We start from the raw sequence: 20,532 nt of genomic DNA, 5'->3' as shown, positions 1-20,532 counted from the left end.
ACAAGTAAATCTGGAAATATTGGACATTTTTGGACTTTGTTAAACTTGTAGGGGACTCTAAACATGCACCCTATTTCATAATGTTCAGAAAAATACTCGAGAGGAGGAAGAAAGTTAACTGTAAGTAAAACATTTTTAATAGTACTATTTAAATAGTGCATGATTTTCCTTGCATGTTATAAAGTAAAGTTTTGTCAGTTATTTTTAAACATAATGGGAATACTAATGTAAATAGGTGCTCCTGTTTTTTTTCTTTTTGTTTCTTTCTCCTTGTACAGTTTTAAGAAATGTAGGCACTCTAATGTGAAAAAAAAGATCTGGTTAAAAGAGGGTGATAAAAAGAAAAATTAGTGTGTTTTTTCTTAATCTTGCACAAAGGATTGACAGAGTTAAGTCCATTAGCTTAATCTAGTAACATGTTTTAAGAGAAAGCAAGTAAATGAAAAAGAATATTGAATACTATACGTTTTTTTTCTAGTAAACAGTTTTGTGTCTGATTCTCATGTCTCTTAGCAGACAATCTGATAAAGAGAAATTGCTTGGAGAAAATGTTTTCTGAAAGCATTAATTTTCCCAGCTGAGACAGCTCTAAAGACAAGAGAAAACCAGACAGCACTTAATAGAACCACAGGCTATAGAATGCGTCTTAGCATGGGTAGCCTTTACTTTGGGTTAGCTCGAGTCACTGTGTGTGACTGTCAGTTTGTAACATTTCTTCCTATTAGGAGGGTAAAACTTCAATATCTGAATATGTAAATTTGTGTATTATTATTATTAAGTTAATAATATTTTAGAGGGTATTGGGGTGTATTTTTGTTTTAGGGTTTTCAGTAAAACAAAAAGTTCTGCAAGATGTTACATAGGCTGAAATGAAGATGAGAAGAAACAACTGTATAAAAGTTTAACCTGCCAAAAAGTACATGCATGTAACACAAAAACTTAAAGTAAACATTTAACAAAAAAGCTGTTATTATACATAAAAGGTAGGGATAATAATATCTAAAGAATATGATGCTGTCTATAATGTATTTAAATGTTAATGGTCTCACAGATAAATACAAAAAAAAGAAAGAGTAATGAACTATATTAAAAAATGCACAGTGCAAATAGCTATGCAACAGGAGACACAACTGGAAAGATCTGAAAATGTGAATTTGATAAAGAAAGGTTTTTATGATGGATATTCAGCGGAATACCTGGGGAAATGAAGAGAGAAGAGGGGTACTTATATTAATTGCATATGGGGCTCCAACAGTAATAGAAGAGAATAAAAAAGACAACAATGGAGCTATTATAGAAGATAGAATTGTTTTCTTTACATATAGCTAGAGAGAGAGATAAAATTAAATTGGAGATTAAAAATAAGGTGGAAATAAAAGAAAGGGAGATAAGGTTAAGAAGTTATAATAATTACTTATTGGGACTGACAAATGTTAAAGTATTGCAAAATAGAGGGAATCTCACAGAAAAGAAGAGGAGCAACTGCAGAATGCTAAACAGAAAATAAGGGATTACTTCGATAATATGCACGACTTTAGAAAAACTGCTGACAAGCAACTGTTTTTTTTTTTATAATAACTCTAGAGCACAAAATCTTTTACAGTAGAGAGTCGATTATCCGAACATCGATTCTCAGAAACATCAAGTATCCGAACCCAGCTTTCCAAAGTTTTCAGGTAGGTAAAATCATAAAGTCTAAATATGTAAACGTTGTACATATTCGCTTGTGGGTGTTGTCTGAGCTTGCAGCCCACTTGTGTGTGAAAAATATTCTTTATTGTCCACTGGAATTGTTGAATGGCTGAAATGTATATTCCCTGTGTGCAGAAACAAAAAAGATTTTAGAAGTTTTTTATCCACTTCAATGTAAGTTTGATTATCCAAACTATCCTAGGTCCCAATTAGCAGATAACTGACTTTCTACTGTAGCACAATGACTCAGGAAACAAAAAATAGAAAGGGCTGTCACCAAGCTTAGGCAGCCTATAACATGGAAAATGTTGTTCTGAGCACATTTGCTAGGCCATCTTGGATTTGCAGAAGACTTTCTTCACTTTAGTTAAGAGTTTAGTGTTGATTGGCCATTGGCTGGTAAAGGTTGGCTGGTCTAGAGCTTGGAGTAAACACCTCATTGTTTCTTTTGAGCTTTTTAAAGTTGTTTCAGGTTTGTATTTAAAACCTACCTTTGTGAGGGTTTCTGCTATTTCACACTGAGCTGAACACAGGAGGGACACTCACCACAACTCTGATATGTGATATATAACAATACATATCCTGTATTCTTGCTTATTTGTACTTGTTGTCTTGTTCTTAAAATTGGTGGCTTTGCAGTTGCCCACCCCTCCTGTAAATTTGATCTGGGACAGTCCAGTCTCATTAGCTCATTCTACTTAATACAGAAAGATCATTTAGGAAGGTCAGCTTCATTAGTTTCTTAACTTTTCAGCTACATGTTCTCTAAAGTGTTCCACTGCATCTTTTCTGCTGCATTTATTAAGGCTTGTTTTTAGCCTGTTTAAATTGTAAGTATTATTCTAAGCCTCTTAGTTTTGGTTTAAGCACTTGTTTAGGCCTACCCCTTAGCTCTCCCTGGCCTCTCTCCCTCAGATTCTGACAAATATGGATGGACAATTTCCTACGGTTTCTCCTGCCTGTCTGGTTGATATGGGCATCTGGAGATAGTGTAACAGCTGCCTCATGTACATGGGTAGCCATCTACTATTAACACCTAGGAACACAATTTGTGAGAGATACAATTACATTAAGAACCTAGTGTCTATGCTCTCTCCCTCACAAGTCAGTACATCTGGCACTGAGAAGGTTATTAACACAATCACTACACCTTAAACATCACCCACAACTATACAACACACATGCACATATGTGGAGGTTCTCAACAAAAACATACCCAAACAAGGAGACCTCAGAGGCAAAAGCACACGCAAACTCCACAACCTTCCACACCACATACCATGCATAGTCCACACACCACTGTCTTGCAACCACAAAGGCTTAACCATAACCTCAACATATTAGTCATAGGAGACTCCATTATGAGACACACAGATGTGCCTCTCACCAGGCTGGATAAGGAAAAGGTCACGGTTAGTTGTCTGTCAGGTGCCGGAATCTGCCATATCACACATGCATTCAAGTCTCTCAACAACAGGTACTGTTATGACTCCGTCATAGTCCATGTTGGGGTGAACGACTTGAGATGTACCTCCCTGGACTATATGAAGACAGACATGATTGAGCTCGCTGAATATGTGTCCCAGGCAGGTATGTCCCTAGCTTTAAGCAGCATTTTATTGTCACCCAGAATGATGCCTCAATACAAACAGAAAATGATTGACTTTAACAATTCACTTAGTTTCTGGTGTCATTTCAGGGGGATCCAGTACCCGACAGCCTGGGAAGATATGATTGAAAGACCACGATGCTTTGCCAGAGATGGCCCACATCCATCTCACTTGGGCTTCATGCTTCTGGCAAAGGCTCTTGCCCTCTCCCATAGTGCCTTTTTTAGGAAAAGTCATGAGGTTGATAAAACCAACATAAAAATTTCAACAAAACACAAATTAAAGGTCATGCTGCCAAATGCTAGGAGTCTAAACATGAAACTGCACTCATTGTAAGCATTCTTAACCCTGGAAGATGCTGACATTTGTGCAGTCAGAGAAACTTGGTTCAAAGCTGCAAAAACCACCCCAGTCTTATCTGGATATCCATCCTATCATACATTCAGACCTCAAACTGTGGGCAGCAAAGCCAAAGGAGGTGGAATTTCAATATATATTAAAGATACACACACCTCCAGGCTGGTCAAACAATATGATGCAAAGGAGACACTCCAGGTGCAGTTAACCATTGCCAAGACCCCTATTCAAACCATAGCTGGCTACAGGTCCCCAAATTTGACTCAAGAGGCCCATTCCACCTATCTGGACCTCTTCAAATCTATCAAAATTCAACCCTTTACCCTGATCCTGGGCAACTTTAACTACCCAACCATAGACTGGAAAAACTACTCATGCCAGAATGCAGATGCCCAGTGATTCCTCGATTTTATCAATGCAAATGCCTTGGAACAGCTAGTTGATACCCCAACAAGAGGTGATAATATCTTGGACTTGGTATTAACCAACATGAGTACCCACTGCGGCACCCCTACAGTATCATCCTTCCTGGTAAGATTTGATCATAAAGCGGTCACTTTCAAAGTCAGCATCTCCCCTGACCCCAATCTAGCTAGGGTCATATAAAGAAACTTCTCCAAAGCTGATTACAACCTCCTGAGGTATGGTATAAACAGCTTCACAGCCCTCTCCCCCTCTGTTGGAACTGGCACCAATTTCCAAATCTACACCAAAGTACTATATGAGCACTTATACAGATGCACGGAATCAAGAATACCTGACAGGACAAAATCATCCTCCGCAAGGAAGAGTAAATCTGTCTGGTGGACATTTGCAATAAATAAACTATATAGTAAAAGGAAAAAATTGCTGTCCAGGACCAAGAAGGAGCAGGTGCCCAATTGGAAGCAATTTTTCCTTAGCCTGAACAAGCAAATAAAAGCACTAGTGAAATCCTCTAAAGCCAACTTTGAGTCCAGATTGGCCACATCTACTAGAAAGAATCATAACGCCTTCTTCACATATGTCTGCAATCTCAAAGGAAGCACCCAGATCTGTTCAGAACTGGTGGTCAAGGACACCACATACACAAATGGTGTAGATATAGCCAACCTACTGGCTGACAGATTCAGTGAAAACTTCACCCCTCTGTCCCCCCATCAGTAAATCAGGAAATACCCAGTACCTGCCCCCCTCCCCTTGTCTCTAGGGAACAGGTCATCACTGCCTTCTCAAAGGCAAAAAGTACAGTCTCCATGGGACCTGAAAACAACCCAGGCTGCATCCTACATGAACTCAGGCATGAACTTGCAGCACCATTACGTACCCTATTCAACCAAAGCCTGAGAGTACTGGATTTGTCCCACATGAGTGGAGGACAGCCACTATCATCCCTTTACACAAACGTGGAGCGTCCACCGATCCGGGAAATTATAGACCCATCAGCCTAACTAGCCTAATCTGCAAGGCCATGGAACTGATTATTATGGACCTCATTAACAGGGACATTGCGAACCTCCAAACACTCAACCCTACACAGTTTGGCTTTGTCAAGGGGAGGTCATGTCTGTTAAATCTGGTCAACATCTTTGAGACAGTCACCAAAGCCATGGACAAGGGGAAGACAGTGCACACCACCTACCTTGACATGGCCAAAGCCTTCAACACTATTCTCCACTCAGGCATAACAGATAAACTTTCTCAACTAGGCATCAATCCATATGTTATCAGATGGGTAGCAAACTGGCTTACTGATGGAACCCACTTAATCAAAATAGGGGAAGCCACCTCAAGCAATAGACCAGTAACGAGCGGCGTACCCCAGGGATTGGTCTTGGGGCATCTGTTATTCAGGATATACTTCTCTGAGTTGCAGGCCAAAACCAGTGAACTATGATTGACCAAGTTTAAAGATGACTGCAAGCTGGGTGTGGTCATCAATTCCCCAAGTGATGCGGATGTCCTCCAAGAGGGTCTCACCCAAACAAATGACTGATGCCAGAAACATGGCCTTAAGCTGAATGCCAAAAAGTGCATCATCATCCCCTTTGGGAGAGTGACATCCCCATATATTAGCACAATAATAACAATGTCCTAAGCACGCAATCAGTTGTGAGGGATTTGGGCACCCAGGTTGATAGCAACCTGACTTTTGACCACCATGTTGCTTTCGTTGTATGGAACGCTTTCTACATGGCCCACCTCATAAGTAAGAGTATCTCATCAAAGGACAAGGTGGTCATAACATCCCTGCATTCTTCCCTTATAACGCCAATTATTGAGTACAATGCCCCCTCTGGCATGTACAAAGCACATGCAGAAGCTGGAGAGACCACAGAAGTTCCTCACCAGAACAATCCAGGGCCTCAAACATCTACCCTACACAGATAGGCTAAAAGCCCTGTCCCTCTACTCACTTTCATACAGACTCCTCAGAGGTGACCTCTGTCTGGCATACAAAGTAATTTCAGACCCTGCTTGATTGGACTGCTGCATATCTGCAAGTCAAGCTCCACTCAAGTAACCCACACACGTGACCTCAACCTGGTCTGTGACATCAATGGGGCTTGTTGGTGGGACAAATTTGTGTCCCAGAGACTCCTCTATCTGTGGAATAGACTCCCTTTCCATGTCAAGCAGAGTACCTCATTATCCCTTTTCCAGCGCAACCCGGATAACTGGACGGGAAACAGAAAATATACCCATGGGATTCCACCTGTGTCCCTGCTGGACAGGGGCTTTGGGTGTTGACTTGTCTAAACATGGGCTAAACTCTTGGCTAGATATATAAGGGTCTCAGGGCCAATAGCCTAGCAACTTCCTATGTCATATGAACAAGGGATCATGTAAAAGTATTAGAAATATTTTGGAAATTCTATGAAAGTCTATATAAAGTACAGAAATATGGAAATCAAGAAAAGTTACAAATAGAAATTTTTATGGAAAAATTAAATATGCCAAGGTTAGATGTAGAGGATGCTCAATTGTTAACAGTTAAGATAGGAGGAGATGATAAAAAATGTTCATTAGGAGAATATATGTGGGATCAGAGGTGAAAATTAATGTGGGTGGAGTCCTCTCTGATAATATCTGCTTGAGCAGAAGAACCAGGCAGGGGTGTCCTCTCTTCTGTTTATTTGCAGTATAATTTAGAAACACTGGCCAAGAAAATAAGGGATTCAGAAATTCAAGGATATAATTTAATTTGTATGGTAGTCAAGAAAAGCTGGATCTGTTTGCAGATAACATTATTTTATACCTACAAAAACAGAAAATGGAAGCTCTGTTATATGGATATCGATAGCAAGGTACAAGCAGTTAAAATGTTTTTAGTCCCTTTAGTCTTATACACAGGTCAGACATATTTTTACCAACCAGAGGAGAAGATGTGGATAGCAATTAATAAAGAGCTGAAGAATTGTTATCTGGGAGGTGAAGATGGCAAGAGTCAAGCGGGATAAGCTTATTCTTCCAAAAGAACAGGGTGGATTGGGATTGCCCAATTTGCAGGAGTATTTCAGAGCTACACAGGTAAGGCTACTATACACAGCACAAGCAGAAAACTACAATTCAGAGTGGAAAGAGATAATGAAACAGACGGGAAGCTCAAGAAACAAGGAGAGACTGGGATTTTGGATGCAGACCTTTAAGGAGAATAACAATAATCATACAGAATATTATATTCATAAAGCAGTAGAAAGTATTATAAGCACTAAGCCAACATGGGAATGGAGAAAGGAGATTCTGCTAATAGAAATGACTGCAATTAGGAATACAGACAATAGGCAAGAGGGGCCTGGAATTTACTGGAGAAAACAGGCAAAGGAACCAAGGTACTGGGAGCAAATAATTGGAGAGGGAACGGTATTAAAATGAAAAGATGCCAAGAACGTATTGGGACTGCAGGTTAGAGATTGCCTTCCCTATCAAGGATTGATATCAGAGTATAGGCAAAGAGACAAAAATAGGGGGGTTCTAAACAAAATAACAGCACTGGTAGAGTTTTTTGTAGAATATAGAAAGTACAGTTGTGTACACTTACCATAAATGTAGATGTTAGAGTATATTCACTGTTGCAGTCATCACATTTGGGTTATCCTGCCAGGGGTAGCCCTCAGTTGGTCCAAATACCAGAGGCTTAGTATTTTTGCATTCATTGCTGTCACTTCAGGACTGACGTCAGGTCGTCAGTGGTATAAAAACAGGCAGCCGACACCATTACATCAGTTTTTCTTGACCCAAATGTCAGGAGCCCCCAAACAGGGAGCCAAGTTATGGTGGAAAAACACCACCAATAAAAAGTAAATATCAATAGCCCTGTAAGGAGTGAGGAGGAAAGAGAGAGAGAAAGACAAGGGGGCTGGAGGGTAGGAAACCAGGAATGCAACAGTGAATACACTCGAACATCTACATTTATGGTAAGTGTACACAACTGTACTATGTTCTTCGTGTTTCACTGTTGCAGTCATCACACTTGGGTTGATTCCAAAATCTGAAGAATGGGTGGAGGCAGTCAAGAAGAGTTGGGGCTGGCTAGTATGCCCTGCAGGACTGTGGTTGCAAAGCCCGCCTTGGATTTGGAAAAGATAGGCAGGTGGTAATGCTTGGTGAAGGTATGAACAGAACTCCAAGTTGCAGCTTCCAGAATGTCCCTGGTAGGGACTCTTCTGAGAAAGGCTGTAGAGGTTGAAGTCGCCCTAGCGGAATGCGTTCTGACCCCCTAAGGGGGGTGGTTTCCCATGGCATTTGTAACAGAAATGGATACAGTGTGCTATCCATTTGGAGATGGTTTGTTTTGATATGGCCTTGCCCTCTGCCCCTGGTGCAAAGCTAACTAGTAACTGGTCAGATTTCCTAGAGGGCTTAGTCCTATCAAGAATCTGAGCTGCCTGTCCACATCTAAAGAGTGCATGATTCTTTCCCCCTTATTTTGAGGATTAGAGAAAAATGTGGGCAAATGGATAGATTGGTTGACAGCCACACCGGACACCACTTTAGGCATGAAAGTTGGATTAGTTCTGACAGAGACCCTGTCAGCGTGAAAAACAATGAAGGGTTCCACAGCCATAAGTGCTTGTTGCTCAGACACTCTTCTAGCTGAAGTGATGGCCAGAAGTAAGGCTGTTTTCTAAGAGAGGAATTTTAACTCTGGTGACGCTGCAGGCTTAAAGGGGGGGTAGCGTGAGCTTTTCCAACACAAAGTTAAGGTCCCAAGCAGGAGTAGGGGCTCTTCTTGGTGACCTTAAGTTGTTAGCCCCTCTCAGGAACTGCTTGATGAGAGGGTGTGAGAAGAGAGGTGGCTCAGTGGTGTAATGAGCATAGATGGCAGAGGCATGGATCTTAATGGAGGAGAAGGATAGGCTCCTGTGGAGTAGGTCTGCAAAGTAATCCAGGATGAGAGGTAAGGAGGGCTGTGCTGGATCCGCTCCTTTAGTGTGGATCCAGGAACAACACCTTTTCCACTTGTCAGCATAGGATTTTCTTGTACTGGGTCATCTGGCTTCATGTATGACATCCAGTACCTGCTTGCTTAGGCTGGCCACAGGAGGAAAAGTGAAGGAAAGAGCCAGGCTGCAAGGTTCAGGGTCTGCAATTACAGATGCAAAAACTGTCCCTCTTGCTGAGTCAGGAGAATTGGGATCTGAGGGAAGTTCCATGGAGGTAGCGGTAACAGACTGTACAGTAGTGGCTGCCAGTGTTGGTGTGGCCATTCTGGGGCAATCAGGATTGCCTTTCGTCTTTCCTCCCTTATCTTGAGTAATACTCTTGTAAGAAGAGGTAGAGGGGGAAATGCATAGATTGAGAGGTTTGCCCACTGGAAGGATAAGGCATCCACTTTCCAAGCTTGCTGTGAGGTTCCCTGGTGCAGAATTTGCTGAGCTGGTGGTTGTAGGGGGAGGCAAATAGGTCCAACTTCGGGGTACCCCATTTCTGGGTCACAAGGCTGAAGGTGTTGTGGTTTAATTGCCACTCGTGTGGGTCTAGGAGATTTCTGCTTAAGTTGTCTGCCACAGAGTTTTGGTTGCCTGGCAGGAAATGAGCTTGTAGGTGAATATGCATGGCTGAGCCCATGTTCCACAGGGTCATGGCTAATCTGCAGAGTGGGTAAGAGTGGGTTCCCCCCTGCTTGTTGATATACCACATTACTGTGTTGTCGGTTTTGATTAGTAGAGGCCCCGGAGAGAGTAGGGATCTGAAAGCTGTCAAAGCGTGCTGAACAGCTAGCATCTCTTTTTGGTTGATGTGCAGATGAATTTGATTTGGGTTCCAGTGGCCCTGAATGCACCTGCTGTCCAGATGTGCACCCCAGGCATAGTCTGATGCACCTGTGGTTAGGATCTGGCCGGCGTGGGGTTGTGTAAAGGGAAGCCCCTTGTTGTGTTTGCATGCTGCTGCCCACCAAAGGAACTCTGTCCTTAAACAAGGTATTATAGATATAATAGTTTCCAGGTCCTGAGAATGTTGGCACCAAAGACTTTTTAAGTACCACTGAAGTTTCCTCATATGCAGTCTGGCATATGGAATTAGTAGAATGCAGGAGGCCATGAACCCTAGAGCTTGCAGGATTTTCCTTGCAGATAGCTGGGTTCTGGTGGCCATATGAGAGAAGTAGAGCTTGACGTGGCAGAGTTGAAGATGTTAAGATTTGCACTGGGTGTGATGAGGATGGACAGGATTAGGAATAAGTATATTAGAGGGTCAGCCCAGGTCGGAAGGTTTGGAGACAAAGCCAGAGAGGCAAGATTACGTTGGTTTGGACATGTGCTGAGGAGGGATGCAGAGTATATTGGGAAAAAGATGTTAAGGATGAAGCTGCCAGGTAACAGGAAAAGAGGAAGGCCTAAGATAAGGTTTATGGATGTGGTGAGAGAGGACATGCAGGTGGTTGGTGTGACAGAGCAAGATGCAGAGGACAGGAAGAAATGGAAACAGTTGATCTGCTGTGGCAACCCCTAATGGGAGCAGCCGAAAGAAGAAGAAGAAGAAGAAGCCTGTCAGATAGGCTTGTTTTTCTGGAGTAAGAAATGCCATCTGGGATGCTGTGTCCAAGCTTGCTCCCAGGAATTAAATTTTTTGACTGTGGACTAGTTTCGATTTCTTTTCATTGATAGTGAACCCCAGGAAGGTTAAAAGGTCCTTTACAAATGTCAGGTGCTGCAACAGCTTTTCCTAACTGTCTGCCTGAATCAGGCAATCATCCAAGTAGAGGGTAAATTTGAATATTTCTCTGTCTGCAATAAGCAATGGCTGCAGCCAGGCATTTTGTAAAAACTCTGGGAGCAGTGGATAAGCCACAGAGAAGTGCAGAGAATTGATAATACATAGATCCTGCCCTGAAACGTAGATATTTCCTGCAGGAATCCCTGGCTGGGATTTGCAGATAGGCCTCCTTTAGGTCTAGGGTGGCTAACCAAGCATCTTTGGACAGCATAGGGAGAAGCTGCTGCAGAGTGAGCATTTTGAATTTTGGTACTACCAGGAAGGTGTTTAGAATGGATTGATCTAAGATTGGGCACCAGGTGCCCACTTTTCTGGGTACCAGGAAAAGTCTGGAATAAAAACCTTGGCCTATCTGTTCTGCAGGAACAGGCTGAATTGCCCTTATGGACAGCAGGGACTGAATTTGGTTTTGTGCCTCTGCCCACTGGTTTGGAGGAAGGTCTGGGAACCCTTTTGGGGTTGGCAGCATGTGGAATTAACATTTGTACCCCTGGGATACTGCATTGAGAACCCATTGATCATTGGTGATGGAGGTCCAGTTTTTTGCATGGTGGGCATGTTTTCCTCCTAGGGGCATGAGCAATTGGGTAGAGGTGAGGGGAGGAGTTGAGAAGTCATTGTGAATTTTTTCTATAAGGGGGTGGCTTAACACTCCCCGATTTAGAAATGGAGGTACTCCATTGCTTAGATCTCTGCATACCCTGAGACTGTAATCTGGGGGGGGTCTGTTTCCCCTAGGTCTAGTTTGAGGTGGCCTTGAGGGTGCTGAAAAGGACCAATGTTTTGAGGGGCAATGCCTACTGAATCTTGGAGGCTGCACTTGCAAAAAATCTTTGACTGTCTGCATAGGCTTAGCTTTTTCTTCCATCTTTTTTAAAACCTCTTCTGCTTTGGTGCCAAACAGATTGTCCTTATTCAGTGGTGCATCCAACAATTTTGATTTGACATGGTCTGGCAAGGTCTGCTCCTTAAGCCAGACATGCCTTCTAAATACAGAACCTGTGACTGCTGCCCTGCAAGATGCTTGTAGGGCATCAAACCCACGTTGCAGGGTATGCTTGCTGACCTGGCTTGCAGAATGCATAAGCTCCTGTAATTCTTTATTTTCTGCACAGTCAGGGAAGGTAGATAATTTTTGCTTAATAAGTTCCATAGTATGTTGCTGGTATTTCAGCATGTGGAACTGACAATTGAATGCTCTGATGGCAAGAGTTGCAGACGTGTATACTTTTTTACCCCATCTGTCTAAAGCTCGGGAATCACTGTCTGAGGGGGTGGGATTCTTAGCTGTAGTTGCTTTTATTCCTTTAGGTCCTTGGAAGATGACCTCTGGGTCAGCAGTAGGATTTTTATGGAGAAATTTGTGTGAGTCAGGGACTCTGTAGTACCTGTCAATTTTCCTGGGAGCAGGGGGTAAAGTATCAGGAATTAGACTGGATTCCATTAAGACATCATACACAACATCCAGAACAGGAGGGATAGCTAATGGTCTGTGCTGTGGTAAATCTAAAAATTCCCTGAGTCTCTTTTTGGGCAGAGGATAATCCTGGCATTCTCAATGGAAATGCTCTCTCAAAGTATGTAGGGTATCACCAAAAGAAAAATCCTCTGGAGGGGAGGCAGAAGGAATGGATTCCTCTGCATCTGAATCCTCATAGGCAGATAAGGGCACGCCTTCATAATCAGAAACCTCAGAGTCATTGGACACTTGGTCAGATAAAGCTGCTGGAGACAAGTCTCTTTTTCTTTGAGCTGGCTTCCCCTAATCAGCATGATAAGGTCTTCCGTCATTTTAAGCAACTGTGATTGTGGCAAGGAAGCAGGCACTTGAGTTAGGGTTGTCGGTTTTTTAGGCGTACCTCGTACTCTTGGCCTTAGAAACTCAGTAGTTTCAGAAAGAATTGAAGATGTGAAAGAAGTCGTTGGTTTGTGTCAATTATCGGTAGTGCAAAGAAATTCCTCAGAAGCTGGTGCCTGCACAGCGGCTCCGGACCCATCCAAGGTACAGACACCTGCAGGTTCCATAGTCAAAGAAGAAGAGTCTCGCGGCATACCAGACTCCGAACCAGTCTTGGTAGTGGCCTGGGAATTCATCGAAGTGGGCATTAGGGGCTGTGAAAGTGCCTCACTGAGTACCAGGGAACTGGTGACTAGCTTAATGGAAGCATCGTCGGTAGTTTTGGACCTGTGCGGTCTGTCTCTCTCTTTATCCTTACGTTTTTTCGGAAGATCGGTAGTTGGATGGCTTACCAAAGCCATTTCGGAATACGGAGATCGAGAACGAAAGTATTTAACTACAATAAGGGCCTGATGATGAATAGGTCACGTGTTGAACAAAGCACAAAACCGGCAGCAAAATACGTCGTGGTATGGACCTAAACAGGTGACACAGTAAGAATGGAAATCTCTGTGTGGTATTTGCTTTCCACAGGCGACACAATTGATTACTTTGTCTGACATCAGTTAGAGCAAGAGAAAAGGATCCCCAATGGGGTACTTAGCTTTAGAAGACTTCAATTTCTGACACAAAAACTCAGGTAGCGGCCGACCGCCACTCGTGCAAACTGCTTCTGCTTCAGGCTCTTTGGCAAGAAAGACTGATGTAATGGCGTCGGCTGCCTGTTTTTATACCACTGATGACCTGACGTCAGTCCTGAAGCAACAGCAACCGATGCAGAAATACTAAGCCTCTGGTATTCGGGCTGACTGAGGGCTACCCCTGGCAGCATAATCCAAGTGTGATGACTGCAACAGTGAAACACGAAGAACATCAAAAGTTGCTGTTAAGAAAGGAATAATTAGTAGAGCATATAAAATATTACATAATAATTACAAGAATCAGAGACAGTTAGTAAGGATTGGGAAGTGAGGTTGGGTAAGCAATTCACAAAGAAACAATGGGAGGATAGATGCATGTCTCCCAAATATGCAACAAAGTCTAGAAGATTTAAGATCTTTGCTTGGAAGTGTTTACATAGGTATTTTTACACCCCAAACAGATTCCAAGAATTTTTCCTCAGATAGACAGCAAATGTTGGAGGTGTGATGAGGAAGAGAGAAGCAACTGGGAACATATTTCCTGGGAGTGTAATGAGTTGGCAGACTTTAAAGATTTCCTGCAAACTGCTCGGTTGGAGGTACTGGGTGAGCAAATTGGTGTAACTAAGGAAATTATTTTTTGAGCTATGATACAGAAGCAGAATTGCCTATACAAAGCAAGGCCTTGTTAAGTCTAATTATGATGGCTGCCAAAAAAGCAATTACTAGAAAATGGTAATCAAAGTCTACATCAACTTTACTAAAAGTAGCGAAGATAGTAACAGAGATAAAACAACTGGAACTGGGATCTTTAGAAAAGGGCAGGAGCAAATTACAAAGGAAAAATAGAAAGTGTGGGATCAATACATGCAGAGGAGGAACAAGGTTTAAAAGAAAGCAGGAATTGAATGAGCTATGGTTGACTGACAATGACTGGATTATATTATAAGTGATATATAATGTTTGCAGCTACAGTTGTGTCGGCATGGTTTGTAATATAATCAAAAACAAGCAGCAAGTGGCAAGGAATAAACTGATAAAAGACAAAAACCACAGCCACCAAGCCCAAATGGTTTGTAATATATAATGTTTGCAACTGAGATTGTGTAGGTTTGTTTATTTTTCATTTATGTAAAAGTAAGATTGCTTACGTCATGCATGATAATTTATAAAAATGTTTCTTATTTTAAAAAAGTAACAGTAGAAGTTGAGGGGGGGATTCTAGTGATCAGAGGCTTCATCACCAAAAACATAAGATGATTAAAGGTGAGCAAGATGATAAGATATCACAGAGAACTGCACTAGACCTGAACCCAGAAAGACAAACTTTGAAGTCAAAACGTTTCTCACAGAAGTCTGGAGGTGTTCACATGTATTACTACACTTGAGCATCACTAACTTAATTGTGAAAGCACAGGGAAAACCCAAAGTTGATTAGGAGTTTGGGTGCAAGGTAGCTTTTTTGAAGATGCTATCAATGTTGTTGCTTCTTTCGGCTTTTCCCGGTTAGGGGTCGCCACAGCAGAACTCCGGTCTGCTAATGATTGGTAGTTGATTTTTACATGCAGAGTTACCAGCCCTGACGCACAACCTTCAACGAAGGTACGCCCATTCACACATGTCTCCATGCAGAAGATGCTCTAGCTGAGAATCGAACCGGACAGCGTCTTACTGTGAGGCAACAACGCTACCGCAGCACCACCACATCCACTACCATTATGGTCAGGAATGAGAGGATCAGCCACTGCAAATTCTGGCTTGGGAAATGGACCATGAAGAACAGACTATGATTAGTGAATGACTAAGAGAAGCATGATGTAAGGTGCCAATTTAGACTCCCATATTGCTCCAGATAGGACAGCTTTACTAAAATTTGGATGTGAACTATGTATCAACTGAGTTTAATGGGGGAGAGTTGAGGAAAGATGGATGGAGTGGTCATTGGGAGGGGGGAACAAAAATTAATCCAAGACACAAACAAGAATGGAAATGACAACAGCCTAAATGGGAAAAAAGACATAAGACAGAAAACAAACAGTAGACGAAGGACACACAAGATAAAAAAAGCAAAGGACATGGGAGATGCACAAACAAAATAAGGTCTTGGTTTATGAAAAAAACAAAACAAAATCTGGTTAGAAAAATGTGGGAACTACAAAGGGAAGTACTGCACAGATAGAAACAGGGAACGGATGTAAATGAAATCTGAGAAAATTATAAGGGACAGGGGAATGAAGTCCCAGAAAAATAATTGTTCTGGCAAGATAGAAGGGACAGGATGTGTGTGTGTAGAACAGCAGTCTATATAAGACAAGGCATAAACTGTGAGGTAAATATAGGCAAATTAAGACCTGCCATGGCATGGACTTCAATGACAACAAAGTGCATTTCCCCAGCAATCAATCAATTTAGAATGAAGAAAGGGGGAAAAAAGCTTGTGATTGGATGCAATATAGCAACCATCTGACACAGAAAACAGAAACTTTAAAAGGTGAAGAAAATAATAAGAGGATAGAGCAAAAAGAAAAAAAAAACTTTGTTGCTTATGGATGATTATTTCTGTCCGAAGAAGTCTTTAGAATGATGAAAATATATGTACAGTGTTGGCATTAATTTGTTTGTGGAAGTGACATTAAAACCTTTCTGTCGAGCCGTGTCTGTGCTTCAGTGACTCCCTGCAACCCTGTGCTTTGTTTTACTGGTTGTTTTTGAGGGTTGTTTCTTCTGATTTTGGTTGGATGCTTATGGATGATCTCACTCACTGAGAAGCAAACTGTCATACTCCTGCATTCAAATTTGGGAAGTAAAATGAGCTGAATGAAATACTAATCAAGGTGGAATTTATCCAGCTACGAAAGGTATTTAAAAGAAAAAAAATATGAGACTTTGTAATTACCTAGGATGGAAGAGTTAAGAGAGCTTGAACACCCCCCACCCCCAGGTCAACTGTGGCTATGCCACTGTATGGTTCACAAGAGAGGAAAAGGTACGCAAACAAAGGAACATGACCAAAGTGTGGCAGTATTGAAAAGCAGATTACAAGAACATGCATATGAGCTTTAACTGTTTTGCCAGACTCTTTTTCTAGAAAGAATGTGTATATGCAACATTATCACAAGATACTGTAACAGGTGTTCCTTCAGAGGGCCAATGTACTTCATAGAGCACAATGAAAGCTGTTTTAGGGCAGTCGCATCAAATTACACCATTGTTTTTGTCACGGTTGGTTAACTACATGCTTCAAAACAAGACATGCCTATGTGATGTAATGAATGGCATGAAGTTTCTTAGCAGAATGAGCTTGCAAAAACTACATTGTTAACAGTGTCAATGTCAATCAAATAAAAAAATCACCTTTTTTCCTATGTAAAAGGAGCTGAACCCATGTTGAAAAGACTCCATTGCGTGGTCCAAATCCTCCCATCATATCCCATTTGTATTTAAAATAAAGAGAAGCTATCAAAAATATGGCGATGAGGATACCATAATGTAGCAAATTTGTTTACATTAGCACTTGCTGTTCTAAACTCTGTGACATTTCTGTAATTTTAGTTAATATAAACTCATATCTCTGTGCATTTAATGACTGAATATTTAATCTCAAATCTTTAAAAAAATCACCTGCGTGTGACAACAGTCATACACCAACAACTCATCTACACATTACTGTACATTCAATGACTGTATATTTAATCCCAAATCTCTAAACATTACCTGTGTGACAACTGTCATACATTGTTTATACAGAAGTATATATTTAGGCTCTAATGTCCAGTAATGTGAAACCATTATCTTCAAAGGGAGACTCTATTATGAAGAACACTCTTAGCAGGTGGTCTTATTTGCCCAAATACCTGAAACAAAAAATGATTTATGGCAACACATGTATTTTCTTTAGGGGAGACTGAGGGATGACATAATGATTAAGGTGTTTACCTTTCTGACACAAGATACAGGGTCTGATTCTCTGTTTTGAAAAGAAATTAGCTTGGTTTAAAATAGCCTTCAAGGGCAGCTAGCCTCGGACTTACCTCTGAACCTATGAATACACTCACCTGGAAAAGGTACGAATGAGCTCATTTATTAGCACTTGGTTTTCCATGACAGTACATACGCATCTATAAAACTTCAACTACAACCCACCACCCATTTTATGTCTATTTCCAACCAAAATTTCTCAGCTCATTTGTTACTGCTGCAACTGCTTTGTCAGTACATTTTAAAGGAGGCAACAACATGTTGCACCATCCTTTAACCATGCTTATCATTACTTCAGAAGCTTACAATTGAATGCACCTATTTTTTGGAAGGTTTAAGATCCACTTGGATTTTCTCCAAGGGTACTTCAGTCTGCAGTTTGCAACTCCATGCTATTTACATCTGCTAGCTGCCAATTTAAGAATTTAACAAAATGTAAGGAGTGTTATAGCTCCTCTGCTACAAGAGCACGTACTTCCTAGTGCCCTGGCCAAATTTCTCCATTCACTGCAAATATCACCTTGTGTAATGACTGAAGCATATTCAGTGAATCAATGCACATTCCTGGTTATTTTTATTTTGTTTGCTTCTTGTTTACTAGGGTAGAACACTGATCCACCTAAAACTTTTTGAAACTCAGCCAGGGAGTACTGTCTTGTTAAGTGACTTGCTCAGAACCTCACAGTACGCAAATGAAGTCTGAGGGAATTAAACTCTGGATTACAGGAAGCAGCTTATTAACAACTAGTAGCTTTAATCCTTTATTAAATAAATGCATACATAAATTGCATACATACAAAATAATCCCAGCAAAAACATATCTACCATTATATCAGATGGAGCAAGCACTACATTAACAGTGACTTACCTTTTGCCATGCTTTTTCTGGTAACAGAGTTTCAGACAGGCTGGAGTCCAACCATGGCATATTAAACATCCAGTAGCTACTAGGAAGCTTCACTTGCCAATGCTGATGTTTAGCTGAGGTGTTCTCCATTTATTCTGCAGATTACCCAATAATAATAAATAATAATATTATTCATAATAATAATTCATTTTAGAATGCTACACAAATAATACACAACTTTTTGTATAAAAGCATAGAATTTGTTAGCAAATAAAGACCATCTGGTCAGTTCAGTCATTCTATTTCCTCTTTGAGTGAATATGCTGTAGTTCTAAGTGATCTAATATTCTACTTTCTTCTTCTCTTCATTAAAATTATGTTGTTTGGGAGCATGACATGGTCATAGTCTGTGTGTTTACCAGCAATCTGGTTATGTAGAGTTGGGCATAATTCTGTAGTGAGAGTGACAAGTTGTTTGAAAGGAAAGTTTCATTATGTTTTAATATGTAATTTTGGGCATCATAAGGATCTATATTTTATGTGAATTTCCTGCATTTCTGTTAAAGTTTTGTATTACATAGTCATGCATTTGTGCAAGGTCATCCCACCATCCTTGACAAGTACTACTTTATTCTCTCCAGGTCATGCTGGGTGACACCTCTGTTATATGTTATTGTGTCATCTGCAGAAAGAGATATGCCTCTCTTTCCAGATCATCTGTAATATCTACTGCACAGGTCTTTTCAATACATATACAGTATTTTGTGTCTTTTGGCTTTTCCCAGTTAGGGGTCGCCATAGCGGAACTCCGGTCTGCTAATGATTGGTAGTTGATTTTTACTTGCTGAGTTACCAGCTCTGATGCACAACCTTCAATGAAGGTACACCCATTCACGCATGTCTCCACGCAGAAGACGCTCTAGCTGAGAATTGAACCGGACAGCGTCTTAGTGTGAGGCAACAACGCTACCGCAGCACCACCACAGACTGCGTGATACATATATAGTATATATATATATATATATATATATATATATATATATATACACACATACATATATATATATATATATATATACACATACATACATTTACACACACACACACACACACACACATCTCAGCAAGTGCATTAAAAGAGACTGATTACAGCACTATACCCTGGCCACTGTCCATCTCTTCCCTCCCCACTACAGATTCCACTTATAACTTTATTTGCAGACATTTTACTAAGGTCACCACCTTATGACCTGCACTTAGTCTGGCTAATTTCTACAGTTATCTTTCATGTAGTACTCTGTGCAACTCCCACAAAAACTAAACAGTTTATATGTTTATCCCTTCTTTAATGTATTACTATGACCACAATTCAAATATTTTTTTGACATAACTCTCATAAGAATAGGCGGCGCAGTGGTGCAACGGTTAATGCTGTCGCCTCACAGCAAGAGGTTCTCCAGTTCGATTCTTGGCTGGGGTGCCTTCTGTGTTGAGTTTGCATGTTCTCCCTGCGTTCGCGTGGGTTTTCTCCGGGTACTCCGGTTTCCTCCCACATTCTAAAGACATGCTTCTGGAACATTTCTCCCCAGGCCTCCACTGAAAACAAGATCTGTGGGACCTAGTCGGACTTTCCCGGTCAACAAACGTTAAATAAATAAAAAAATAAAATAAAAAAAAAGAACTGTGTTACCTTGGATCCTGCACCTTATTATCCTGCAGATAATAATGAGGTCTGTCCTTTTCAAATCAGCTGCATCATTTTTCCCTTATTACTGACATCTGTGTAGTCTGTAGCCTACAGACCATGGTTTCCATCTCTGTGAAATGAAGTCAAATCCACATTTTGTTAGTCCTTTGGCACTACGCTATCTTTCCACAACAAGTTAGTAGTGGTTTCACTACTTCTATCCCTAGTTACTAGACTATTCTGTGGTAAATTCCAACTAGCTCTTTAGTTTGAAGAGGTCTTTCTGCTGTAAAATATCTTTGCCTTCTTTCTGTCTCTTCGAAATCTTCTTCACCAAATCAGCTTCCCCTTTCCTGCATGTGTACCCAGATGACTATAATCTATTCACTTTGACCTTCTCTGCACTTGGACCTACTTTGGCTTCTGCTTTGCTATCATCATTTTTTCTTCTGTCCCACAGTGTGCATCCTATCACCTATTTCAGGTACTTCATCTTCATTACCTCTGCCTTCCTCAATTGCTCTTTCTGCACTGCCTAGGTTTTTGTACTGTACAGAAGTACTGGTCACACCACTGTTTTGTACATCTTACTTTTCAAGTTTCCTTGGCATTTTTCTCTCACA

General features: G+C 41.1%; 1 protein-coding gene across 1 annotated transcript in view; it reads right to left on the bottom strand.

Moving 5' to 3' along the window:
- The window catches only part of LOC122787969, a 1,400,032-nt gene extending 1,381,660 nt beyond the window's left edge, over positions 1–18,372 (bottom strand). Inside the window, exon 1 of the mRNA XM_044054898.1 lies at positions 18,244–18,372. Within this exon, the coding sequence (XP_043910833.1) occupies positions 18,244–18,372 (129 nt within the window). The remainder of the gene's footprint in view (positions 1–18,243) is intronic.
- Positions 18,373–20,532: the final 2,160 nt, after the last annotated feature.

Source organism: Protopterus annectens, chromosome 13.part0 (genome assembly GCF_019279795.1).
Source record: "Protopterus annectens isolate FY-2018-M chromosome 13.part0, PAN1.0, whole genome shotgun sequence".
NCBI lineage: Eukaryota > Metazoa > Chordata > Ceratodontiformes > Protopteridae > Protopterus > Protopterus annectens.
The sequence above is the reverse complement of the archived record's forward strand: the minus strand, read 5'-3'. Positions and strand labels throughout refer to the sequence as shown.